This window comes from Clavelina lepadiformis, chromosome 9, assembly GCF_947623445.1.
Source record: "Clavelina lepadiformis chromosome 9, kaClaLepa1.1, whole genome shotgun sequence".
In the NCBI taxonomy this organism is placed as follows: Eukaryota; Metazoa; Chordata; class Ascidiacea; order Aplousobranchia; family Clavelinidae; genus Clavelina; species Clavelina lepadiformis.
The window spans coordinates 13,156,413-13,184,278 of NC_135248.1; the positions used below are offsets into that span (position 1 = coordinate 13,156,413).

General features: G+C 37.4%; 3 protein-coding genes and 2 long non-coding RNA genes across 7 annotated transcripts in view; 3 read left to right on the forward strand and 2 right to left on the reverse strand.

The window, feature by feature from the left end:
• The window catches only part of LOC143470251 (uncharacterized), an 80,445-nt gene that overhangs the window by 27,428 nt on the left and 25,151 nt on the right, over window positions 1-27,866 (reverse strand). The gene's annotated exons all lie outside the window — the stretch shown is intronic.
• LOC143470248 (polycystin family receptor for egg jelly-like) overlaps window positions 1,835-27,866 on the forward strand; it is a 122,043-nt gene continuing 96,011 nt past the window's right edge. Inside the window, exons 1-8 of the mRNA XM_076968256.1 lie at window positions 1,835-1,990; window positions 8,013-8,160; window positions 9,630-9,796; window positions 9,892-11,493; window positions 11,585-11,725; window positions 11,794-11,980; window positions 12,067-12,269; window positions 12,348-12,536. Of these exons, the coding sequence (XP_076824371.1) occupies window positions 1,939-1,990; window positions 8,013-8,160; window positions 9,630-9,796; window positions 9,892-11,493; window positions 11,585-11,725; window positions 11,794-11,980; window positions 12,067-12,269; window positions 12,348-12,536 (2,689 nt within the window). The 5' untranslated portion in view covers window positions 1,835-1,938. The remainder of the gene's footprint in view (window positions 1,991-8,012; window positions 8,161-9,629; window positions 9,797-9,891; window positions 11,494-11,584; window positions 11,726-11,793; window positions 11,981-12,066; window positions 12,270-12,347; window positions 12,537-27,866) is intronic.
• Window positions 15,899-27,866, forward strand: part of LOC143470255 (uncharacterized) — a 107,979-nt gene continuing 96,011 nt past the window's right edge. Inside the window, exons 1-6 of the mRNA XM_076968285.1 lie at window positions 15,899-16,057; window positions 16,149-17,046; window positions 17,105-17,299; window positions 17,391-17,530; window positions 17,601-18,892; window positions 19,192-19,272. Of these exons, the coding sequence (XP_076824400.1) occupies window positions 15,907-16,057; window positions 16,149-17,046; window positions 17,105-17,299; window positions 17,391-17,530; window positions 17,601-17,767 (1,551 nt within the window). The 5' untranslated portion in view covers window positions 15,899-15,906 and the 3' untranslated portion in view covers window positions 17,768-18,892; window positions 19,192-19,272. The remainder of the gene's footprint in view (window positions 16,058-16,148; window positions 17,047-17,104; window positions 17,300-17,390; window positions 17,531-17,600; window positions 18,893-19,191; window positions 19,273-27,866) is intronic.
• LOC143470269 (uncharacterized) lies at window positions 17,992-20,379 on the reverse strand. Of its 2 annotated transcripts, XR_013119332.1 has the most exons (5): window positions 20,227-20,241; window positions 19,468-19,752; window positions 19,180-19,350; window positions 18,673-18,872; window positions 17,992-18,133 (listed from the first exon to the last, which is right to left on the reverse strand). It is a non-coding gene; the product is annotated as an uncharacterized LOC143470269 (long non-coding RNA). The 2 variants fall into 2 exon arrangements; XR_013119331.1 differs by having other exon boundaries at window positions 19,180-19,752; window positions 20,227-20,379.
• Window positions 24,912-25,638, forward strand: LOC143471248 (uncharacterized). Its single transcript, XR_013119519.1, has 3 exons — window positions 24,912-25,159; window positions 25,382-25,449; window positions 25,557-25,638. It is a non-coding gene; the product is annotated as an uncharacterized LOC143471248 (long non-coding RNA).

The window sequence follows — 27,866 nt, forward strand, 5'->3', positions numbered from 1 at the left end:
AGAATATGCTCCAAGAGAATAAAAGAAACAAACATGACGTCATGCGCAAAAGAGAAGTTTCTACTCATGTGTTTAAATCTCTTTGCTGTGTGTTAATATGAGAAAAACTCAAAATTAAACTTACGGCAAAGTTTCTAGCAAAACCAAAAGTTTTATGCATGTTACTTCTAAAACCAATGAAAGCTAACTTGGAAGCTGTGAACAAAATGAGTTTCTAAAGATTAATTGGCTGGATACTGGAACTCATTTGCCTTCCGGTAACAACCTTGAACTATTTCTTGTCAACGATTTACGCCAAAGAAAGAGCGTCCTTTACGACAGCAGGCTTTTCTGTGCAAAGAACATTTACCAAAAACCAAAATTTTATACATGTTAGCCTACTTTTAAAACCAATGAAAGCTAACTTGGAAGCTGTGAACAAAATGAGTTTCTAAAGATTAATTGGCTGGATACTGGAACTCATTTGCCTTCCGGTAACAACCCTGAACTATTTCTTGTCAACGATTTACGCCAAAGAATTAGCGTCCTTTACAACACCAGGCTTTTCTGTGCGAAGTAGGCTACATTTACCAAAAACTAAACTTAGGAAAAAATATCGGTAGTTGAGGTTAGTTTGCTGAACAAATCACTCAAAGCCAAGTCATTTCACTGCGATATACACTTTTGCTGCCAAAAAAAGTTTCTCAGCGAAACTTTTTCTTGCGCAGTGATATTAACAATGGCAATATATTAGTGCAGTGGTTGTAGTGAGTAGTGACTAGTGCAGTGATGTAGACTACACTGGTGCTGACAGTACAGGAAAACAGAAATTAATTTCGTTGAAGAAATTTTACTATCACCGGATGAAATAAGACCAACAACGTATTCAGTTAACACACGGTCCTTTTGAACGTATTTCATGGATGATATATTTCTGTTCTTCAACTTAAACAAACTAAATCAGGTATAGAATAGCAGAAACCTTTGTTGTTACTGCAATACCTAGAGCTAGCATTGTGATTGTTTTCTAACTATGGTAATTATGACGTAACAATGTACTTGTGAAAGCCCGTTAGTTTGGTGTGAAATTTGTAATAATTGGTCATACCAAAAGTGATAAGCTTTGCTGTGCACGCAATTTGACAGTTGTTTTATATAAGCAAGCTATAAGAAGTATCCTTCACCAAGAAGAGGATATCTGATTCATGATGATTTTCAAAGTTGCTTTGGTCATCACTTTCGTGCTGGTGTGCGCAGGTATTGTTGGATAATATACCGTAGCTTTGGGTTAGGCAGTTTAGTTTTATGCAGTGGTGTAGCCTTTAACTGTAAATTGTGAGTATTTGTTTGCACATAAACGAAGGGGGTTCCCCATATTGTGGTCTGATATTCCCCAAATTGATATAATAGACAACAAATACCGAACAAAGTTGTCAGATTGGACATATTTTATTTGCTTTTGTAGTTTAGTCCCTCGAAAATCAGCTTTGGACCTCCTTTTCGAAAAAAGTTTTCCCTAATCTGAGTACATGTATATCATTTTGGCTAACACTCAAAAGTGTTTCATTTCTAAGCGAGCTGTTATTTGTTATGGTTCAACTGCTTGTTAAAAATTTTATTATGCACAGCTGGAACCGGTTTTGTTCCAAAATGTATGTCCTTGTAGTATAAACGACGTTTATATTACAAAGTTTTGATGGAGTTATTCAGATCCACTAAGACAGATATAGCATAAACCTTGCTAGTACTGTGATAATTGGAACCAACTTTTTGATGGTTTTTTAACAATGTTCGTTGTGACGTAACAATGTACTTGTGAAAGCCCGTTAGTTTGGTGTTAAGTTTGTAATAATTGGTCATACCAAAAGTGGTAAGCTTTGCTGTGCACGCAGTTTGACAGTTGTTTTATATAAGCAAGCTATAAGAAGTATCCTTCACCAAGAAGAGGATATCTGAATCATGATGATTTTCAAAGTTGCTTTGGTTATCACTTTTGTGCTGGTGTGCGCAGGTATTGTTGGATGATATACCGTAGCTTTGGGTTAGGCAGTTTCGTTTTAAGCAGTGGAGTAGCCTTTAACTGCAAATTGTGAGTATTTGTTTGCACTTAAACGAAGGTAGTTCCCCATATTGTTGTCTGACGACAATTGATATAATAAGACAACAAATGCCAAACAAAGTTGTCAGATTGGCCATTTTTTAATTGCTTTAGTCTCTCGAAAATGAGCTATGAGCCACTTTTTCTGGAAAAAATTTCCTAATCCGACTATCGTTTTGGCTAACACTCAAAAGTAGCCTATTTAATTTCTAAACGAGCTATTGTTTGTTATGGTTCAACTGCTTGTTATAAAAGTTATTATGCACAGTTGGAACCATTATTTTTAGCATCCGCGGTAGTAAGTCAAAGTTGGTAAGTCCTGTAACGTGTAACCTATCATTTAGAAAGTAATAGATGGTCGCCTTATAAAGGTAGGTAAAAAGCTCCCATCTCTTAGGCCTTAACGTTTAGTCGTCTGATGTCTGCCACTGAAGAAGTGGATATGATATGTTTTTTATCACCACAAGTGCTGAAGATTAATGCGCCCATTACGGAAAAGACTTTTCTCCTGTTCAATAAACCTTGATTCATATACCGCGACCTTTCTCTACACAGCAACCAATACTATAGTTGCATACCGTATTTACTTGATTGCAAGCCGCGGCTTACAAATTTTTTTTTTTCATCATGTTTGCGGCTTAAATTCAAGGGCGGCTTACAATCAAAGGCGGCTTACATTTTTTCTTTTTGCCTTTTTCCTTGTCGACTTTGCCATAGAATAGATGTTTTGCCGTACTGCGTTGTCTGATACCGACAATTGTGAAGTTGTGACGTGCATTTTAAATTGTCGGTAATCTTGGTGACATTATCCATGATGATGACAATGACAATAATGAGCGTGTAAGTTAAAATAAACCTTTAAACAGTTTCAGCTTTGCGTGTAAACAGTTGGTATATGCGGCTTACATTCAAGAGCGGCTTACATTAAATTTTTAACACTATCACATGCGGCTTACAATCAAGGGCGGCTTACATTAAATTTTTAACACTATCACATGCGGCTTACAATCAAGGGCGGCTTACAATCAAGGGCGGCTTACAATCAAGTAAATACGGTAATCAAAAATATTAACTCAGAACTTTGCATGCCCTTACAGAATGGTGATTGTGTTGGTGGCAAAGAACTATGCTCAGGTCAGTGTAGGTTTGAGGAAGATTTGATGCGGGTAAATTGGTCGGAGCCTACGACTTTTAATGGAGCCTATAGTATTTGCCAACCACAATCTTCTTCATCTTTCGATAAAGGAAATATAAATGTTAAAAAGTATTGTACAAAAAAGACGACCTTTGTTTATGTATAAAAGGTCACCATAATCACCATAAACGGTAAAAGCTCACCATAAAAGGTTTATGTGTAAATCGTGCGTTCATTGTTTGTATTCAAACCGCGCCATAGCTAAGCACCTTTTTGTGCCTATGTAGGCAAGATGTAGCCCCTCAAATTGTGTTATTGTTTACGTCTAAACTCCCATTCTGTTGTTCGGTTCACATCTATCGCAGTTGATCAGCAAAGACTGTCAGGCTGTGTAATGCTGCTCGCACTTACCGTATGCATTGGGCCATGCCCCTTCGTAAACACATTTTTGGCAGCCATTGTTGTTTTCACGTCTTTATTCCCTTTCGTTCATCGCATTTTCTCGTGTGCGATTACTTATGGAAAACATATTATTATTAAGTAAGTTGTACAGCGTTTTCAAAAATTATTGTATACGGCGTGTTAAAATTGTACATTGTAACTATCACGTTTTTTATACGTATACAGGAAATATCAGAATACAATTAACTTAAAGCATTTTTGTAAAGACGTCTATTTCACCGGCTGCTGGGTACGGAAATTGAAAAAAGCTGCTTCAGCAAACGGCGAGCCGGTTACGCAATTGGTATTTTTCTTATTCGATAAACGGCGGCCAATGCAGTAGACACTTATATTACAGGCCGTCATTTACCAAAGTAGGAAAATACGAATACGGTAGACGGCAATTAGATTTTGAATCAAATGTATGATACTTTTCAACTTAACATGACCTCTTAATTTTTCCAAAGAGTAAATTAACCTAAATCTAATCTCCTTTGACCCAAACTCTCACTTCTCATGATTAAATTACTTAGCTGCGAATTGAAATGCATGTTAGTTTTCAACTAATAATGCAATTTGTTAATAAAACAATCAAATTTATTTAAAACCAAGCTAATCTCCTCCGACCTAAACTCTCACATCTCATGACTAAATTATATCAAAAATTAATAAAATAAGTCAGAAATCAGCAAGATCCAATCCAAGATCTCCAGCAAACGCGCCTACCGTTAATTACTATGCCACGGTATTGCTTTCTTCCTCTCGCCCAAAACCCGACTCAAAAACCCATTAGCTAAAATCTGCCAGTCACAGTATTGTGATTCAGCAATTTCAGTAAACGAACGCCAATGAAATTGCCACTTCGTTTTTTAAAACGTAAAAAAACCCAAAGTTTTTGCGCTCCACGCATTTTGAGCCGGCGCCCAAAGGCGAGGTTTAAGCAAACTCCACCATAGCTTATAAGCTGTAGTTTGCACCTGCTGTATTCGTTTTTCCAGTTAATCTTGACAAGTGGGGACGCAAAATCTGCCTCTGTCCGAAAACCGTAGCTACACTTCTTAACTTAACTGTAATAGACGGCTGCATATGGCTAAATCTAGCCTGGCGTTCCCGGTGATGAGGAAACTTGATGGACAGTGTGTTGTCGTCATCAGTATGTTGAAAAATCAATCGGTCTTCAGAGAGTTAGCAAATGGAAGAAAGGCACTGGTACAACTGTTCTAAAAATGATTGATTTTGGGAACAAGTTGATATTTTTTTTCTTTCAGACTGGAATAAGGCTGAGACGGTAAAACGTTTTTTAACCGTTGTTTTCAAAAGTCGTCGTGACGTAATAATGTAATAAGTGAATCAAGTCTCGTTGTCGCTCTTCATTTAGGTAATTTTTAAAACTGGAGTAGCTCTTTAACAGGTCGTTTCCGGTCTTTGCAGACGACTCGCATCAATAGGAACTTGTTTTTTTGCAAGTGATGCTGATTATTTTATGTCAAGCGATTTTTTGCCGGCAGAGTGCGTGATCGAGATACGAGCAGTTATAATTTTAAAAGCGAAAGAACGCCGGACTACTAAGCGTATCTAATAACTAGGGCAACCAGTTTTTTGACCTAAAAAGTTTAAATTTTGACCTTATTCTGAAAAACGCCTATATCCTATAAATTAAAAGTTTGAGATTAAATTCCTCAGCAATGTTCAACTTCACACAAACATAACAAGACATAAATAATACCGAGTCATCCAATTGGTCAAGGACTCGTTGAATTTCAGCGATTTCTGATTGGTTCGCATCCCGCTTCCCATCTATTGCGTCATCATCAGAGAAACATTTCCCCGTATACAGCACAACCTCGATTTTGTTGAAAAAGGATTTTGAAGGAATCTTCGGTATTATGTTGCCATCGATATCAAGCCATCTGATCTAGAGTTAAAATGTTTGTAAAATTAAACTACAACATGGTGTTATAACAAAGACTAATATCCAAATATTTAACTCATAGAAGTTAACTGGTTACTGTTAACTAATTAATAACTAGGGCAACCAGTTTTTTGACCTAAAAAGTAAAAATTTTGACCTTATTTTGAAAAACGCTAAACTGATAGTCTCTAGACCAGGCATGCACAACATACGGCCCGCGGGCCGCATGCGGCCCGCGAAACCTTTTCGTGCGGCCCACGAGATATTCCGTGATTTCGCTCATTCAGGTATTTTCTCCACGGTTACAGTTACATAATCAACAAATCCGATGCTTTACCGCCGATAAGCGTTAAAAACAACTACATCACATACGGTCACATTATATAAAGTAGGCTACACGTTAGTTACAACAATGTTAGCACGCGGCCCGCGAAAAATTTTTTTCCCTAAAACGGCCCGTGTACTGTTTTGAGTTGTGCATGCCTGCTCTAGACTGTCTACAGCAACTTTCTAATCTAAAGCTGCATTTAATATTGACAAAACGCTTTTCTAGTGTTGACTTTTTTTCGTTTCTGCGTATTAAGATTGACAACTTGCAGTTTCAAATGCAATGCCTTCACATCGTGACGTCACCAGACGCGCTGAAAGGCCTTCCCTCTCTTTGTGGCTTTGGTTCTAAGTATAATTTGGGGCACTGGAATTGTTTGCGGTACAAGAAAAGAGAAAAACGGAAGAATAATATAACAAAATGGTTACAAAATTACAAGTTTAATAGATTTTGACCTAAAAAGAAGACCTAAAGAAACAATTTGACCGTATTTTGACCTAACGTAACATTTTGACTTTATTTGACCTAATAACTTCTATACCACATGTCGTACAAAGCTGAAATTTGTTTTGTGCTTGTTTGATAGCATTCTGAGCAGGTTAAAAAAATTGACCATATTGACTTTTGGTTGCCGTACTAATGACGATTAAATTAAAATTTTAGGCGTAGGTGCTTTATTGTGGTTGAGTTGATATCTATTGTAGCTTCCAAAACAGCTTGAAATTTCAACGATAAAATCGCTTTGAGTATAGAATTGTTGTTGTTTTATATTTTTATACAAATCATAGAACATGTTTCTGTTGTACACGTTTAATGTAGTGATGCGGATCGGACAAACGCCATGAGACCGCAATGGTAAGAGTATGTTTTGAAAGCTAACAAACGCTGAAACGAATGAAACTGACTAACATTGTACTGATATGACAATTTTATTTGACTACGGTTTGGTGTAATACAAATTCATAGACACAAAACGCAATGCGGTTTCATTCTCATTTACTTTTCGCCAATTCTCCCAATAAATGTTTCCCCAAGTCATTGGTTGCCTGTACTTGGGGTAAGGACCGTTTAGATTCGATTCTCCACAATAAGAAAACCACCAGCCTGACTTGTAGTCCCTGGCGCAATTGCCGTTTTTGTTTTCGTCATTATCGACATCTGGTGTGCTGAACCGGCTACGTGTAACAGGCGTCCAGTAGTTTAAAATGCTGAATCTTGGGAAATCTTTCACATGTAATTTGTATTTGAATGATTTTGGAGAGTAGAAAAATGTTGGAAATTGAACAAACTGCTTGATACCATCCCAGTCTTCAAGATCAACTCCAAGTTCGGGATATTTTAAGAAAGTCCCTCCATTTAATTTATTAGTTGTTATAGATTGTTTCCACAAACGATAAATATTTTCCAATCCCAGCCAATATTCACTCCGGGAATTGCCAAATCCTCTGACGTAATCATCCCAACCCCTGTTAAAGTTGATTTCTCCGTTCATTCTTCTTTGTATTGTTGTCCAGCCCTTCTTAGTTGAGACTATGTCCATATCACAGTAGACGTAGATGAACTGGAACCCTCGTTTTAGCCATATCGGGTAAATACCACTTGATGTTGAACCACTTGCGTAGATGCTTGTGCATTCTGAAGACAAAATATGCCAAGATTCTAGAACGGTTGAACACAAAATACTTAATATGCGCTATACTTTACAACGACTTTGGTCTTATAAAAAGTTTTACCTTTGTGATAATCGATGAAAGAATGAAATTGTTTGACGTTGTCGGCAAAATTGACGTGAGTTTTATAACTCTGTTGCTTAAACTTGCAGCTTTGAAGATTATGAAAGTTCAAGTTGGTTGAACTTTGTTTTTCTAAACTTTTGCTCAGATTCTTAACTCTTTGTAAAACGCTGCTGACTTGGTCTGTCACTGCTTGACAATGCCACCATTGTAATGTCAACAATAGCAAAGAACAATAATAAAAGCTGTTTTGGAGCAAGTTTCTTTTTTGGGAAAACATAATTTATCGTTTCCAACTTGAATATTGCTGTTGCTACACCTATAGCTGTTAATATATGGGAGCTTGGTTATATCCGTTAAATTCTAACACTATCTTGCTATTTCAGAATGCAAGATAATCTTGCGAAACGCGACTGGCAGAGTTGATTTTTCAACCGCAGGGCAATGTACCAACGCAGCTGGTTCTATGTCGTGGGAAATTCCACTTAACATCAGGGAACATGCGTTTGTCCAATTTCTTGAAGTTGTTGTCAGGTGAATTGTTCATTTTGTGTTATTGCCAGAAATGTTTCAGTACATTTTGATACTACCTTTACAGTGCTTATAACACATAACTTGCTTATGATATTTCATGTTGTTTTGCTTGCAACGTATCGTGCTTTATAAACGATTTTGAGAACCCCACACAAATAAGCCACACATGACGTACAGAAGAGCATATTTTTGGTAAATGGTTTTCTACCGGAATTGTGTTGGCCGGTTCTTGCTGTTAACGGCTTGTTAAATAGCCTAATTTTAATCAGGGTATAAGACGAAGGTTCGAAACAGCTTAGGTCAGAGCTTGATCGAATTTCGTACTGTCATACCATTTCTGCCCGCGTGTCTCTCCGCTGGGCAAAAACATACAACCGTGCTCATCAACTCATATCAGTGCAAGCAAATTGCTTGGGAGGAGTTAGATATTTGTGGAACAAAAATAATTTCCATACAAAATGCACACAATTAAAACGCATTTCTACCGTCAAACCATACATTGTGATTCTGAATGCTTTTTTATTTTCTGATAAAGTGAAATAACAAAATATGCAATTACTCGAGAAATGAACCTGAAATTTTGCATTTCACTTTAGTATGCCTTAGGTTATTATTTCATGAAATACTAATAAAATCAAACCTCTCAAACTCCTGTAATAAAATGTTAAACTCAAGATTGCAATTTTGGGACCACAAAAATCAAAACTCGTCTAGCTATCAATCAATCGTTTTAGCTTGACCCAGCATTGCTACACGGAAGTTTTTAACAACTGACAACTCAACAAAAGAACAATACTTGGCACAGTAGACATTTTTCACTAAAAAACTACAACCACGGACATACCGAGAGAGCATAAAGGAGAGAAGATAAATTTGTCCTCTTCTACATCCAAAAGTCAAATCATTTCAAACAAATCAAACTCTTCCTAGCTTGACCAAAACAAAATCATCAGCGCGCAATTAAAATACGTGAACACAATGACGTTACAGATTAAGGAAGGAGTGATTACTAAAACAAGTAATGATTACACTCGGAAAATAACAAGCAGATATAAATTCAGTGAAAATATTACACAACTACATAACAATCATTAAACTAAGTATAAAAATTCTTTTGTATTACATAACAATCATTAAACTAAGTATAAAAAGTATTTGTGATAGTGACAAAATTCTTGTCACAAAAGCATAGGGTAAAGCAGTAGCAGCATAGAATACAGTACTTACAGTAAAAACGGTGACTAAAATATTTGTGACAGTTCTCTAAACTAGACAAAAGTAGAATAATATTCAGGTTAATTTAACGTTAACTAAAAACTATTGAAATGTGGATTACAACCTTTTTCTTTTAGGCGCTTCATAATTTACAAAAAGATTGTTTGATTTTATGACAAAAAAATAATCTCTACTGCATCGGATCATTAGTCCTGACATAACAGTCGTCTAAAAATCATCATATTTTAACGCAGCTGTTCAGAAGCAAAGCTGATAATATACATAGGAGGATCTGATGAAAGGTATTGCGGTCCTGACAAACCCAAAATCCGTATATTCAACGAAAATGTCATAATTTCTTTGCAAAAATTGACGAGAAAGTGCATCGTGGCAAGAATTTCCTTCGTTTATTCCCGCATCGGTAAATTAACAACGAAAAATTAAAAAATGAAAAATATGCTAAGTGTCTGGTTATTTTAGTTAGAATTTTGTATTTCACTTGACAAATTATTACAGGATTCAGCTTAGAAACTGCCGCTACCCATGTCCCAACCAAGGAAAAAGTCAAATTTGTAGCAAAATTAACCGGCGCAAGTAGCTTTAACCTTGAATGCAGGATATCGTTCGGTTCCAGCCATGAAACAAATCTTTCTAGAACAACTTTGACAGCCGAACGATCATTTCAATATCCCGGAAAATATACGGTTAGTGCCACGTGTGGTGTTATTGGAACCACAGAAAACTTCGATACCCAATTTATCAATCTTTACGTGGAATCTGCTCTATCAGCTGCAAAATTAAAAATGTTCCATAAGCAATGGAGCAGCACATATCCAAGTCCTGATGAGTTTGTATTTTATCACAAATACTACTTCCCCGTCTCATACACATTTATGGTGGATGACGTCATCATTTCGCCACACCAGACCCAGGAAACTTTTAACAAAACAAAGTTTTTATCGAATGGAAGCGAAAAAGTAAAATTTGAAATCAACACAACGACGCAAAAATTGGTTGGACCCGGGATACACAACGTCACATTATTGTTGCAAAACAACGTTTCTTCTGTGACGTATGCCACACCAATAACTTTCGACGAAGAAATCAAAAGCTTTAATATAATGACGAAACAATATGTTGGTATTCTACCCAATTCATTCGTCATAAGCGCGACGATTAGTCAAGGTGCGCCGGTCGATCTTTCAGTCGAGATCAAATCGACCCGAACCAACCTGCCAGTTTGGAAAACTTCAAAATTCTGCCAACGCGATTGCCTCTTGATGGCGATAGAAGCAACCATATCTCAACCGGGAATTTATGAAGTTGTGGCAACGGCCAAAAACAACATCTCTTCATCGAAGTTTTCCAGATCTTTCGAAGCTATACCTCAGATCTATGACGTGTACATTACGTCGCGAAGATGTAACTTTAGCGATTACTACAGAGACGTCTACGTATTCGTCAGAGGTGACTTGGGGGACTTCGTAATGAATCTAACGATCGAGGATAGCTCACAGATCGTCAATTTATCGATTTCAAAGTCTGAATACGAGCACAAAGATTTGCCGAATTTACCGTTCGACGCCAAACCTTACAAGCTCGTCAAACAGAGAAGTCTTTTCTTCGAGGCTGGGAGGAAGCCAGTGACCGTGGTTATCGCAAATACGAAACAATCATTTCGTTTCGTAGGATCCGTTCCAATGTCTTTCATGTCATCATGCTTGCATAGCGTGAGAATTCGCGACGGGAAAGTTGGCGGTGGACTCGACGAACCTTTAAAATTCGTTGAAGAGTTCGTCTTAAATGCAGACCTTATATTCAACTGCGTTAGGAACGCGTTCTTCCTCGATTACAAGTGGAGAGTGTATCAGGTGACGTCAAAAATAGACATCCCAAAAACTGGCGATGAAGTTCAACTTCAGACGAACTCAGTTCAACCAGAACTTGTGGTAACACCCGATGCATTGTTGCCGGGTTTATACGTCATAAATATCGCTGTCAACCTCACTAGTTACCATACATTCAGCGTAATAACAAAGGTCAATGGTTATGCGTTGATAGAAATTCCTTCAAGAAAATTGAATTTTATTATCAAGGGAGGAGATGTGGTTCAGGCTGGTGAGTCGATAATATTAGATTTCTATGATTATAGTTTGCGGTTTCCCGTTACAAGAAATATAATCTTGAAATGTTCAACCTTTTTACACAGGCACGAACACAACCGTTTTGAGATTTGAGGCTTCCATTGATTTCAACAAATATGACAAAAATATCAATCGCGATTGGTTTTGTGCCGTCACGGAGAAAGATCTCCCGTTGAATGCGAAAATAGGAAAAATACAAAGAAAAGGTTTAAAAATAATTCCTCAATTTCGACTTTTCTGATCAAAAAATAAATTTTTACTTTTCACGTTCAAGGTTCCTGCTTTGATTGGCAAACCCTCTGGGTTACTGGCGATGACGTAATGGAAATTTCCACGAGCAAACTGATACGAAGCGAAAACTATTACGTTAGGTTGATTGTATCCGGCGAGCATTATGACGCAGCATTTGCTGATCAAAAAATTATATTTACATCAAAACCAGTCCCGGTCGTTAGTTTGAGGCAAGTTTTAAAAAACTTAAAAACATTTATCCAGTTCATTTAACTCTAAATTGGGCTTAAACTTAACATTTCTCTTTTAACTTTAGATGTTGGTCAAACTGTGGGAAGTTATTTTCTCCTCACCTGCCAATCATTCTGCAAATAGTATGTGACAATTGCTCACGTCATAGTTGGGTATTGTCGCTGAAATCCGGACGACAATTGCATTTGTGCCAGAACCGGCGATTTTGTAAACTCGGTAGATCACTTCTCAACGTAATAGATACGTCATCAAACGTCACAGGAACAGGTAAATATAATTTGTCCGAAATTATAGGTATGTACTGCTTTGACCAATATCATATAAAATTTTAAACTTGACATTCAGGTTACAATATCGACGGGGAAAAAGCTTCGGTAACCCTGTTCCTTACCCCGTTATCATCACCTAGTGGCGTTGGTTGCCGGGCGACACCCGAAATTGGAATTGCCGAAGTCACAAAGTTTAATATGACGTGTACTAGTTTCGGAAAAGATCAAGCGTCACTCAAATACAGCTTCTTTGTGAAAGAAAGAGGTGGAGTTGCAAGCTGTGGCATGTAAAGAAATGTTCTTAGTAGATTTCCAGAGCGTGGATTCACAAATTTTATCCTCAAACTGAGGAAGGTTTTAGCTCAACTTAAATCCGGCGATGATTCCTCATCGTCCTAGCCCCGGTCACTTCTCTGTTGCAGCGCATTTTACATTGATTGCAATTATGTCGTATTTGCAGGAGCGATTTGGTTATGTTTAAGTCTAAAATAAAAAATATTTTTAGATCAAAAGTTTCTTTTACAACATGGCTACGACTCAAATGTTAATGACATCATTCTGACATCTGAGCAGTTGCCTAGTTTTGTCACGATTGTGGTGCAAATATGCGGCTCTCGACTATCTTGCTATGAGAGGAATTTCTCTGTTTTTTTAACGGAAAACCATCAGGCCGGGAGTAAGTTAAAAGCGGGATTTTTCAACGCTTTTTATAGCAATGATTTGCAGAAGATCGCGAAATGTACGCTGCCAGTGCCAATATCGCCAACAAAAATTCTCACCGAATCAGAGGTCGGTTTATAACGTAATAATATGTAGGTTATAAATCAACCTGCGGTCTTATCGGAATACTCCTTCACTTTTTTCATTTAACAGAAACGTAAAATATTTGAAGAAGTCGGGAAATACCCGCTTGTCACCCTTGACTCAGTGAAACAAGTCGCTGACGTCTTAAGTCACCTGACCAAAGATTTTGATGTCATGTCCTTGAAATTGGTGAATTCTACGATTTAAAATTTATCAGAGAAACAAAAAAGTTACTTAAAACATAACAATAGATGATGCGTTTGTTTGTTTATTATATTTTTTAGCAAAAAGTGGTGAGAATAATGGATCGAACAGAAGGCTTTGCTTTGAAATTGAAACGCGAGGGGGATGATGACATCATAAGGTCAATTGCGGCTTCAAGCTTGACTGTGACGTCAAATTTGATTGAAGCTTCTAAAGAAACTAGTTTTAAGGTAACAAAGCGAATTAATTTTGCTGACGTCACAAATCAGTAATCTAAACAATTTATAATTATTATAAAAGATTAAAGAAACATCAAGAATGACTAGGCTTGGAAGGGCGCTTATGACGTCATTGGTACCTGGGGAAGAAGCGGTTACGTTTGAAACAAAGTTTATCAAAGGAAGATTCCTTAAACTAAACAATGATGTCATCAGTAAGTGACCAAGTCCATGTTCAACTCGCGCCCGTTTTAAGCTCGAGTGCTGCGACGTGTTTCTACTTCCACGAGTTCATTCAAAAACTTTTTTCTCTCAGATCCTCTCGGTGGTAACTCTTCCCTAGTTCGGCTTCCAAACATACAGGCACTAAGCGATGAAGTGATCAATGTCGAGGTATGCATTCTAATTTGCTTTATTTTGCGCGATATACCGCGATAACAAAATGATTTCATGATTTCTAGATCTTCACCTTCAACACTACGTCCGTCGACTTTACCACGAACAAACACAAAGTCGATCTCGTGACCTCTGTTACCTTGGCAACGGGATGGGAGAAACAGATTCCTATCAGTTACGAAAAAGCTGAAAACCAAACAGTCGGCTTCGATTTACCAGCACAGCCTAGCAAAGAAAATATCGTAACGAGGGTCCAAAGCAATTGTGACGTCACACATTGTCACAGCAAAGCGACAGGTTCAGCTTTGTTGGATTTAGCACTGCCAAGGCGACGCACAATTCATTCTATCATCAGAATTCATGTTGAAAACATGGACCTGAAAATACAAAATTGCAAATTAAGCTTGGAAACCACCAACAACAGCCCTTTCAAATTAAACAAAACGTTTCACGAGAAAGGTTTGTTTGAGTGAAATATTGCAGTGAGGCAATTTTTATGTTTGTAGATGTCAGTGCTTTCGTAAAATTACTACATTTTTTACTTTTCATCAAGTTCCTTTTGAAAAAAATTATTTCCAGAATCATCATACTCCTGGTTGGTGCCTGTGAGGTCACTTGCGGTTGCGGAAAACGAATTTAACTTGACCATCCAAGTTGACCTCGGAGAAGGTTATTACCGCAAAGGAAGTTTGATTGACTTGACGTATTCGTCCTTTATGCTCGAGTGCTTGCATTGGGACGTCGATGCCAAAGATTGGAGCGAGAGCTCTTGCAAGGTGAGATATTTGATGTTAATGTTGCTCTAAATAGGGGTTTTTCAGTAAATGTCAAATCAAGTTTACTCATAACGTCTGTTATTTCCAAACAAACTAAATAAAGTGACCTCATAATGATCAGGTCCATCAAAACATTGAAACCGGGCTGGTGGATTGCGAATGTGACTTAACTCAAGACACAAACGACAACAAGAGAAGTAAAAGAGAGAAAAAAATTGCTCCCACTCTCTACGCCTCCACTCTTGTTGTTCTTCCCAACAAGATCGATCAGAGCCAAGTAAGAAAGTTTACGACGCATCTGAAGTTATCACTTTTAATAAATTGTTGAATCGTGTTTAGCTTTCCTGGAATCTCTGGGAGCATTTTCAAGATAATCCAGTGATCATCAGCTTTTTATTTGTCCTGTACTCCATCTACGCTCTTCTCCTTGTATGGGCGAGAAATAAAGACAAAGATGCAGAGAAAAAGGTAAAAAATTATCAAAATTCTTCTACTTTATAAAACTTAATCATAAAAATTTTGAAGGGACTCTTCATTGAAGTTGACGACAACTCACCGGACGACCAGCACCGGTATTATGTTACAATTTACACGGGTAGTCGTCTACACGCCGGCACTACCGCGGCTGTCTGCATGAGACTGCTGGGCAAAAGGAAAACTAGTAACGCTCACGTCATACAAGTAAATGATGACGTCTGCCATCGTGTGTCAATGTTGTTTGTTTTGACGTCATATAATCTTTGAAAATTTGTTTAGCGCGAAAACGGAAACATTTTAACCACGGGAAGCGTCCAGTCCTTCCTCGTTACGACACCACAAACTTTAGGTGACGTCAGAGCCGTAAAAATGTGGCGCAATGACGGAGGAAGCAGCCCTAAGTGGTATGAATTAGTGACAAGTTGTTAGGAGTTGTATGAATTATTGATTTATTGCGAGCTATACTTCAGGTACCTTGAGCGGATGGTGGTAAGGGATTTGGAAACCAGCGAGTGTTGGTTTTTTATGTGCGGCAAATGGTTTAGCGAGGTCGACGTGGAATATACATTCCCGGTCGCAACGATCGACCAGCTACAAATTTCCACAAACTTGTTCCTGATAAAACTCGAAAACCATTTTAAAGACAGGTTTGTTGGTAAAAGATTCCACCACGCTGTGCCAGTCAATTATCTCATAATTTATCATTTTCAGACACCTATGGTATTCCGTTTTTGGCATGAGACCATGGCAACATGACGTCATGACTCGGGTGGAGAGAGTTTCAACTTGTTCTCTCTTTATATTTATGGTGATGTTAACATCTATGATGTTTCATGGTCACAGTTACGCACTGGACGGGAATGTGTTAACAGTCGGTCACTACTACTTCAAGTGGTCCCACATTGTTGTCGGTAAGTTAAGTTAAAAGTCAGCAAAAGCCAAAATGTGGTTGTGATAATTAGGTTGGTAAACTCTTACTAACTTTCTACTTCTGTCAAAAAGGTATTGAAAGCGCTTTAATGTGCTTTCCTGGACCCTTCTTCATTAGCCTGTTGTTTCGTCACGCCAAACGACGGAAAATGAACAAAAATTCAAATCCTGACAATAATCCGCAATCCACACAAACCACCAGAGGGCAGCAAGAACCAACCACATCACTTGCACGTAGCCATGACGTCAAAAACACGAGAAAAAGTCCAGAAAAGAAAAGCATAAAAGTTGACCAAAACAGAAAAAAGAATGGTCAACACATTTCTGACGATAAAGATCGTCCATCGACCTCAAAAGACATCTCAAGTCTCGTCCATAGGCAACGGCAAACTTTCCCAGGAAAAGTAAAAATTGAAAACGAAACAAAACAACAAAACAATCGTCGAAACTTGAGAGATTCGACGATGAACAAAAAGTTCCCCACGTCACGCGGGGAACGAGAAGTGGCCACGACGTCATACCCAGCAAAACCTATGACGTCCTCAAAAATGAAGAAACACATCCCGTCGCGTGTTGAACGAAACGGGGCCAATACGTCATCACAAGTAAAACCTGTGACGTCGACAAAAGTTAAAAAACAAATCCCGTCGCGCGTCGATCGAAAAGTGACCGCTAACTTATCACGAGCAAAACCTGTGACGTCATCAAAAATAAAAAAACACATCCCGTCACGCGTCGAACGAAAAGTGACCACAACGGCATCACCTGTAAAACCAGTGACGTCATCAAAAGTGAAAAAACACATCCCGTCGCGCGTTGAACGAAAAGTGACCACAACGGCATCGCCAATAAAACCAGTGACGGCATCAAAAGTGAAAAAGCACAAACCATCGCAGGTTAAACGTGATGTGGCTAAAACGTCATCGCCAGCAACTAAGATGACATCATCAGAAATGAGACCATCAGCAAGGTATTGAATATGGTTGTTGAAGTAAGTTTGTTTGGGAAGTAAAATTTTTCATATACAGGCCGCCATTGTCTGCTACGGAAGCACAGCAAGAATTGACAATCGCGGAAATTGATCCCAACACTCTGGATCCACTCGCTATTGTGCACTTTTCTATCTACGTGGCCTGGTTTTATATTTTTGCAGTTATGGTCACGTCGACGGTGATTTGCGTCATGTACGGAATGACGTATGGGCTAGAAACCTGCAGGGATTGGTGAGCAATTGTTACCAAATAATAAACAGTTAAGATTTCGTCACATGCGTTAAAACTCGATAATTATCGATATTATATTATAATATTTCAGGTTGGTTTCTTTCGTGAGCGCTTTCATTCAAACTGTCATAATTCTTGAATCTTTGAAAGTGGCCTTGATCGCTTACTTCTCAGTGATAAACAATCCTATACACGATCTTCGCGATTGGATTCCTCCTTTGCCACCATCAGGTTATTGGCAAAACTATGATTTATTGATCGCTTTGAACACATTTTTGATCATTTTTATTTCTGGATAAAGTGAGGCCCCGGTCTTACGTTAATCGTGGCGCAACAGCGAAGAAACAGAAAAAAGAAAAACCGACCAATCCGATTTATCGGGCCCCAACGCGAGAAAGAACCAACCGCAAGAGAAACACGCAGGAGGACATAGAAATGCAAATCATCAAAAAACGTGTTTCTCCATAAAGCTGACTTGGAAGTGTTTGCTGAGTCACAATGCCTTTTACAGTAGACTGTGTAGTTTACTATTTTTAAGCGAAGAAATATCTTATTGCAATGGTATAGTATGGTATCGTATCGTTTCCAACTGTACATCCATAGATTAAGGAAATTCTTTGCACGACCTACAATCGGCGATGGTTCCTCGTTGCCGGTTGTCGAGTTATCGTTTTGTTGCAACAATTTCTTTTTCATGTGATTTTACACGACTTCAAATTTTTCACGAGGGCCAGTGAATACAAGCAAGTGTCGTTAAAGCCTTGCCGAAGGTCATTACAACGCTAGAGCCGCTGGGTGTCGCATCATTGCGAGTCTGGTGCTCTAACCGCTCTTCTATAAAATCAAAATTAGGCGTCAATCAAACGGCATATGCTTTAACTATAGCTATCAATCATAGTTAGTTTGTTGCTACTTGGCAAGCATAGTTATATACTAACTATTATTTTAGGGGTGTACAATAGACAATGCTTTGCTATTCTAAAAAAATCAAGAATAGTTTATTGCGAACCGAAAATTTTGAATCTTGTTCTGCAGTAATGTCGACTTCACCAAATGAAGCCCATGCAGTGCTTTTTTTGCCTTTACAATAAGACTATAATGTAATTATCGGTTAAAGTTTTTTGGCACTTTTCAAATAAGTTTTGATGCGGTTTAATTTATAGCGACGCTAATTGCTGCGCTACACGTTTTACAACGTCAAGTCAAGTTCCACAAAATCTAATGGAATCTGCGCATGACAAGAAATATTTAATGAAAACTGATTTTTATGAATCGACAACAAAAGTGAATTCGATCGCAATGAAACTTGGTTTTTGAGCATTCGTTCTTCAAAATTGTACACCCCTAAACCTAAACCATGCATCGACTCTTACTAAATTGGCTTCAGTTGAATTCTCAGAAAAGTTTCCAAAACTTCGCACGAGAGGTGGACAGCAAGTGAAAATGACAAGTCTGCACAGACCTGAATTCTGTCTGATGGTTGAAGTCAGCAGATTGTGGTTGCAGTGGAATCGGAGAGAGCATTCCAATCTTCTGATGCTGGAGCACCATCAGGAACCAACTGTTTGTCCAACTTTTGACAACAAATCAAATGTATGCAAGTTAGTAGTGATAACGTAATTATATTAGATGTGTTTTTAAACGATTTTATGTAAACTGTTTGTCTGTACAAGCCATTTCTCCATGTACTGCTAAATCATAATAATACAGTATGTAAAGCAATAGCCTAAGTATCCAGCATGTGCATAATCGCTTTGCCTGACAAGCACTTGGAGTTTGATTATTCTGGTCACATTGTTGTGATGACAACCTTACAAAACTGAAATTACAACTAAATTTTATAAAATAATTTTAATGCTGTTACTACTGGTGGCTTTTACCATATTTTTCAGATCGATGTCTTTGCACCATTTCTGGATCCGGTTATTCAATAAAAAACGACTCATCAACATCTTTCGATTTATCGAACCCAGGTAAAAGAGTATTTTTTAATGCACCACCATCTTTTGGACTGCAATGACATCATGTTCTGTAGATGACTGTTAAGGTACCTAACAAAGAAGATTCCATCATGCAGCGAGCAGCAATGACATCTATCCAGAGACCAACAAAGGTGTGCAGTTGTGTTGCACATTAATGGGCTCAACATCAACGCTCAGCATTGTTACCATGGCCACGAGAAACCGGGCTACTGCCTGGGATGGGGTTTCTTTTACGGTGGGTTTTCTTTTCCCATCCACTGATGTACAGCATTGGATCTACTGTTAACATCAACAGTCTCTTGCTTGATTACACCACCTACTTCTGTTTTTCTGGTTTAGTGGCCGTGCTAGTTGTCATCATCAAGTGATGCTATCATTATACTTGCACATGTTTTAAGCTTTCTCAAATTTGTCCTTTTTCCTTGTTCTTGTGCATGGTGCAACTAGCACTCTGTTTCGTCCCCACCGCGCCTATGACGAAAAATAAAATGATTGATTAATTGTTCAGTTGTGATGCAAAAATGTTGTTATAAAAAAAAAACAGAAGCTCCACCCGAGTTGCGGCCCGGTATAAAATGCTTGTATGACACACCGCAGTAAGTGATCTCTGGCGTGGCAATAAGGTGCAAATATTGTTTGGCCAATGGCATAATTAACATCTTTAGCTTTCAGGCATGACAAGCGTTTTTATTGAGTCACTCAACATAGGTTTGTTAAAAATGGTGCCATTTGCAGCAGGCTTTATGTGTAAGTCTAAGTTCTGTTACCAAAAACTGTTTTGGGGGATGGGAAAAACACAAAAAGGAAAAAATGTTTACTCACAATTGTAAAGAATCCGTTAGATGACATTTTTTTACTTAACCTAACCAAGTGGTCAAACATCCTGTTGTAACCGGTATTCAATGCACAAAGAAGTTCTATGAGTTCTCTAACTAACTTTCTCACCATCAATATAATGCAGTCTGCAGTCCTCCTGTTGCAGGCAGGTGTAGGTCCTTTTTGACTCCCAACTTTAATTTACAAACTTACAATCAATTTACCATTCACAAATCGTGATTCACAATGACATAATCTCATGCCACACCACATTCATGTAAAAATGTCTATGATTTGGAAAATAAATAACTGATCAATAGAAATAAGTCAAACACTGTAATTGCATGTATTTATAGCAATATCAAACCAGAAGTTGACAGCAGAAAATTATTGTCAACAATTGAAAACCATAAAAACTAAGCAAAACTTGCCCGTCAATAAGTGCATCAGGTGAGACAATTACTTGATATATCTTGTTCAGGATCAGCTCTTGTCCACAAAAATCTTGTTCTGCACAAATAATTAAAAAAACAACTTTTGAGCACAACTAACAGTCCGAGACAGTTTGCTGGCAGGTAAAAACATGACTACGAGATAATTTCAGAATTGATTAAGGCCAATTTTCTGCAACCAGTATTAATTAAAGTCATAGTAACTAACCTTTTGATGATCAACTCTTGCATCAAGCAGTCATATCAACCCAATTTAAGTGCAATTCCAGAAATAAATTGTATTCAAGTCAAGTGTAAGCAATCAGTTAGTCATTTATTGCCATTGATAGTGTTTAAACTACTGAAAAAAAAACTGTCAAAATCTTTTTATGTGTAATAATTAATAACAAAACTGAATGCACTTATGTACATAGCCTGAAACTCCGCCCAACAACACAATAAAAACTAGACCGAGGAAATATTCTGACTCTTGTAGAAGGCGTATGGGTTTCAAAAAGGAATCGATTTCTTTGTATAGTAAAATTATTAAAATTACATTTACTCTAAAATCCCTCCAAGGGGATCCTTGAAATTTTGCACGTGAACTAGGCTTGCCTGACGCTATCACCACCAACATTTTAGTCTGAAACATTGAAACGCGTTAACTGCTCAGGGAATACCCGGACTAGAAAACAACAACAACCATGCTGCACTCAAATTGGTTTAATAAACCAACAGGTTTTAAAAACCTACTTAAGACGTCCAACGAAATCTGAAAAATCTTATTTTTTACCCTTATGCTTTCTTAAGTGTTTGGTATAAGACTGATCGAATTTAAAGTCGCTTTCTAAGTCTAAAAATTTGTTGCTGTTAACACAACATAGTTATCATCTTGCTCGATTAAGCCTTCAAAGCTTTGCTACTTTTACCTCATTCATTGATTGTTTGTGATTAAGTTTTCGATTTATTATGCTGTAAAACATTAATAACCTAGTGCAGTAGTGGAAAACGTGGCAGCAGCACGCACAATGATACTCATTGTCACATGTGCACTTATGATACTCATTGTCACTTTAATCAAACCATGTCACTTCATATAATTATTAATTATATTTCCTGCTGATATCAGTGTTTTTAATGTTAGGGAGCATTTCCTCCACATCTTCCTATGGTGTAGTTGTTTGTGATATTTTGGTTTTAAATTTGTTAATAAACTTGCAAACTATTTTGTACGTTTGGTGGCAACGTTAACTTACCATTTTGTAGCGCAATTCTATGATTGTTATTTTACACGTTTTAATTTCTTGGGTCTTGCCACTTTTTTCTGCTTGTTAGTTGTTTGTGAGCATGTATTTTATTGTGCCATAACTACAACGTCTAGCATCCTACCTTTCACTCTGCACAGATAATGGCGAGAAATAAAAAATACAATTTAGACCTATTATAAGTAAATAAATAAAAGCTGGTTGTTTGAACGCCAAATAGTAATAAATAAACAAAAATAAATTTTTTCCGAGCGTGCCATGAAGCCAAAATTCGTGCCTTTGGCCTTTGCCAACAAGAAAAGTTTGTATACAAAGCCAGATTGGTAAAGAAGCAAATATCGTTACGAAACTGGCGTAAATAGCGTCACAAAATCTTGTAACAACAAACAAGCATACAAAAATTGCAGGTTCAAGTTAACGGCCTACCTACCGGTGCAATCGGTTCCATTATTTAAACTAAGTTGTAGGCTAGGTCTAGTTGTGGTGGAAAACAATTAATTAGAGTTGGTTTAGTGTAGACCTAAAACATTCAGCCTAGGCCTAATTGTTTTCCAGGCTCGAAAATTAGGCACTTTTTCACGAGATGTCGCCTGTGGAAGACAACCAAAATCGCCATGACCGGGTGCAGGTCGGATAAAATCGGGTTGCACTGGGCGCAAAATGGTACATTCTGCCGTCGACACAAAACAAGTTGCCCTCTGACAGGGGTAAATGTGCAATCTCTAAAATAGCTTGGGTTTGGCTGCCGTACAGACGCTAATAACTTTTTACCTTTTTTTATTGGTCCGTAATGCACGTTTTTGCCCTCGAGACCTTGTCACATTTGCCCGTCCAATTTGTAGAAATTATTGTCATTAACTTCCTATATGTTTGCGACCACCTGCGTCAGCACAAGTTTTTCCTCCCCCACATTGAAGACGAAAGATAAAAACAATGAAGGGACGATTAAGGTGTAAATACCGAAATAAAATAACATTTGGGCACACCGAACATAGTCGTGCCTAACAATAGCACCAGTTGCCATGCTTTCTACTATTTTGTTGCCGTAGATCTTGCTGAGTGCAACGTATAATGTTCAGTAAAATGCAAGCTTTCCATACGGAGGGTTTTTGCATGCTTGATTTCTCGTAGAAAACTGTCTAACTTTGCAGTTGTGACTATAACCAGGTTAGCAACGATGTGAAACATATCAGGCATAAATTATACTTTTTATACCTTTGTAAAAATTACCCACTCTTTCCAAAGAGGAATAATTTATTTCTGTTATACGTTAAATCTGTGAAAGCTTAACTTGCAGGTCTTATGTGTCAGCTGGTTGACATAGTCAGTAAGCTGCTGCAATACTGTCCTTGTAAATCGTGTCATATATTTAGTTTGTTAATATTATGTTTTTAATTTTTTTCAGTTTTTATTTGCAAGGAACTAAAACACATATAAATCCAAACACTCATTGTACATGGTGACAAAGATGCGATGGTGCCTAAGTTTCAAGCCGAGTATTTGCATAAAAATATTCAAGGATCAAGGTTTGATGCCGATTTAAGGGTCGTTATTCACATGACGTTTAAATATAACTTAATGTATAATCCACATTAAGGTGTTGTAAAAATACAAACAAAAAGTGTTGTAACGCGCATAAACATTCTATGTGTTTTGTTGAACATTTTGTGGTTGTTGTTTGTTGTTGTCCGTTTGTTTCGATTTACCTTGCAAATTGTCATTTTAATAATTTGTTATTGTTATTTATTATTATTTCGTTTCTTTTTATTCATTTTTAATAAGTAAATTTAAAGAATTTTCACCGTATATAATTTGTAATAATTAATCAATCCGAAATGTAAACATCGTACGTTAACTTAAAGCATTTCATAAAAATTCTAAAATTTCTTAGAAGAAATCTATTTTGTTTACGTTTTGCAAAAATCTCTTAGGCCTTTGGTGCCGTCAAGATCCCGATCATTAACGTGTTGTGGGGCGCCACCGCACGGTCTGGTGCAAACATAATAATTAAATAGTACAGTAAACAAATAACAAATTCAAACGCCTATTAGGGCCTGCTTGAAGAACAATGCCTTTTTATATCTGGCCGTGGCATTGTTAATTACATTTTCGAGCAAGACGCCGGCACTTACACGCTTTTCGCTTGGAATTCACCTTGGAGCAAATTTTGTTGCAGCTCTGGAATTTACGTGCGATTCTCGAACCTTCGTTGCCAGTGTTCGTCCTTCGTTCATTCATTTGCCTTGTGCAGTCAAAGTGGTTGCTTGGCAGTTAACAGTAACTGAAGAATAATGAAGGTGAATTACAAATTACAAAGCAAAGTTAACTTCAGTTTAGTGATGTGTTTACCAGGTGTATTGATGCAATATACTTCATACTGTTAAGTAGAGATTTATTGGAGAATTCATTGAATAATAAGCAAAGAAGTTTCAGTATTTAATTTAAGATTTCCTGAAGGCGTTTGGCTTAATCTTATAATATAGATTGTCGAGTAACAGGTCGTTGCACTCTGCAGAAAACAGAATGATCTAACACTGTCTTGGCTGGATAGTTCACTAATTCATTAAATTATGATGAAGGTGTTGTCACCTTTCCATGTCTTTGAATGTTTGGCTTTTTGTGGTTGAAGTTTGTTCCTGCTTTATTGCTGCTGAGCTCTTTGAGCGCGCTTTCGCGTCGATTCTCTGTCGTTATTGCTTTTCTGCGCTTTGGCGTTTGTTGCGTTGTTGGAGTCGTTAAGTGCTGGTTTTTAAGCTTGGTTTTTTAAGGATGTCATCTCGTTGCCTTATTCAGTGCTTGCCATGCAGTGAGTTTCAGTTTAATGCAAATTGGTGGCGTTTAAATCTGTTGCAGTCAGTTTTATCTGCTTGCTATTTGCAGAATTTGCGCATGACATACCGATACCAGCATTCATCTGATAAGTCTGGTTTCCAAAAGCCTCCGTAAAGCTGATCTGATATCTGCCAATCTAAAACTTCTCGCTGGAACTGAATATTGCAAGATGTGCACAGGACAACTGTAAGCAGCAGACAGTGTTGGTACACAAATCTACCCCCGGTTTCTTCAGTCCAAGTGTAGTTTAAATACCTAAATGTTTTTCCAGTTTAATTTCCTCGTGTGGCGATACGTGGATGGAGAGCAGCGGACTGTTTATTTAGATGTCAATGTCAGAATGAGAAAACAAGTGTCAAAGGATGGGTTTAAATTTTAGGTTTAGATGGCTAGGTTGAACAGAATAAAAACAGAGGCATGAAAATATTACTTTAGTTAACTAAATTCCTTTTTTCAGTGAATTTTTCGAGATCGAGATGACGTCAGACATAGTTCCAGTTTTCATTTTCATCTCTCCCAGTTGCTTCACTTCTGGTAAGTTGCAATTTGAAATGTTTTTTATTGCGATCCATTCTTTTAATCTTAAAATATTTAGCGTAACACGTTCTCCTGCTTGAGATCCTTCAGTTTCCGAAAGTCTTAAATTGTGAAGTCAACTTGTTTTAAATTATCATCTGTGTTTGTTAGCATAAGTTTGCATCACACCGTTGCGTGTTTAAGGTGCTTACATTTACTGTACTTTCCTATATGTTTCAGATTCTAAATATTTCAGCTCTACATTGCACTGAATATTGAAAACACCTATCGCAAGTATTACTACAGTGGTTAGTATACTGTGGTTAGCAAATAAAGTTTAATACTCATATCTACCATAAATCGTATAAATTTCGCGTTATGCTTTCTGTTGACATTTGATAACTCTTTTTTGCAGACTCCCGTCAAAATGCAATCCAAGTCAATTAATGCCTTCACACTTCCAGCTTTACAGTTCTGTTAAGTTTTGTATTTTTGTGCGATTTTATACTTTCTTCCTTTCCACTTACTTTCTTGCGTTTTTTTGTCGTCTAAACTAAAGAAACTTTGCTGGCATTACATTAAATACAAACAGTAATTTTGTAAATGTAGTTCTTCAGTTTCTGTTTTTAATCTTTCGTTTGTTTGTTTTCGTGTGGTTTGCGAAAGGAATATTTTATTCTTGTGTGTTTATTGTTTGCATTTATTGCATGTTACTATATCGAGGGTGCAGAACCCGAAGCCAAGCCCAAAACGACCCCGCCCTATTATTTTATTTGCATTTACCCCCCCTAAGCTAACCTGTACCCTTACAAACCTAGTGGAATCAAAGTGTGGAATAGATTAGGGTAAAGATGTATGAGTACCGCCATCTATGGGAAGCGAAAAATGTCAGAGATCCTTATTTTGGGTTTTTAGATGAAACAGTGCTCCCTTAGGTTATCCGGTATTGTCCGCTTAGGTATTTTATTTTTTGTTTTACGAGCAAATTTGTTTGTTTTGTTTTTCAACCTTTATGTTTCAGGTTTCCAGGTGGGCCGCACATCGACTTTGTCTTAGTCTAATATAATTGAAAAAACAACAGGCCATAACGCGACCTTATTGGCTTCTATAAAGTGGGGGATCTCCCGTACCTAAAGAACCGTTCCGACTGCTGTCACCTTGACGCAGTGGAACGGCTTACTTATGAAAACAAAGAGCAGTTGACTGTTTGGCATCATCAGATGCATTCAGCTTTAACAAGCGTTTCAGAAATTAGGTCTAAAACTCTCGTTTAGAAATTTGGCCATTCCGCCCACAATTTGGACAGCGGTAAAAATGGGATTTTGAAGTCTCAAACCTCCTTTCAAACGCCTCGAGATGAAGTGAAATCTCATATTTATACGCGTACGCGTTATAGCAATTCTACATCAGCTTTAATCTTATGCTACCTTTTATTATTAAAGATATTTTGGTTTGGATATATAGTTCAGGAAACTTCTTTTCATCCTGTACCTAAGATGGAACAACAACAAGTTTTGTAAACGAGAGTACTTTTGCTATTTTTTTGTTTGATTTTATTACATGGTTTGTGTGTTAGTTCACGTCACGTCACCGCATTGCACGTCACAATGCACTTTGCAAGGTTACATGTTTCTTCCAAATCATTTCCAGTGCTATGGTTGAAGGCTCAAAGTTGTAACAGGCAGCAATATGTTCAAATGGAACAACTCGTAAGAATATTCATTGTTTCCTTGTGATACAATTGTATCGAGTAGATAAGTGGCAGCCTGATTTCATAATTGACAATTTTGCAGCGAAACAGATTAAACGTCTGTGTAAGTTCAGTTGTCGACCTTACATAGCTGTGCGGTCAACGACCTTTATGAACAAGGTCTACAAGTCCAATGCTTAGGAAAAAAAGAAGTGTATTTATCGACGTGTTTTGTTTCCAAAAATTCGGCAACTGATCTTGGAAAACCACCTCATCGTATCTTGGGTTCTCAACTTACTCCTTGTTGTCAGCAAGATATTACCATTATTCGTGCACGGTCAGTAACGCATGTTTAATACGAAAACGACTTTCTACACGAGGTTCTCACATAAAAGAAACCGTAAAAGAACGCAATTCATGTTCAAAACATATAAACGATGCTTGTTGATTTAAATCCTGGAAATATGAAAGCAAAATGTATGTTATTAAAACAATGCAAACCCCGTCTACAAAGTTTTGGAAATGGCGCAGTTTATTAAAATTACATTTAAATTCTTCGGTCGTATTATTTCCAATTTACACCTATTTTTTAGTATTATTACACCTATTGCGTTCCATTGTATCCAGTCTTACATATACAGTGTTGATTTCTGTGTACTGGGTATTAAATGTATTTATTGTAAACTGCGTTATGGTTTAACTTGTGTGTTTTACTCCAAAACCAATAAAGTTTATAATCTCGAATGTTTAAAGAACGAGAAATTTATTGTAAAATACAGGCCCTTGTCACGTATTTCTTAGGAAGTGGTTTCTTAAAAAGAATGAGTCATGTCACAACACTCGAGACCATGACAAAGCAATTCCCAACCGCACCACAATGTAATGGAAGAAGCATCACAACCTAGCAGCAGTAGGTTTCGGGTTCGATTCCCTTCCAGGATGACTTTTTTATAGACAATTACATCTGATTGTAATAAACTGTAGTTAATGCCTTCATAATATGCCGCTGTATAGCTCTGGCGTTTCACACATCAA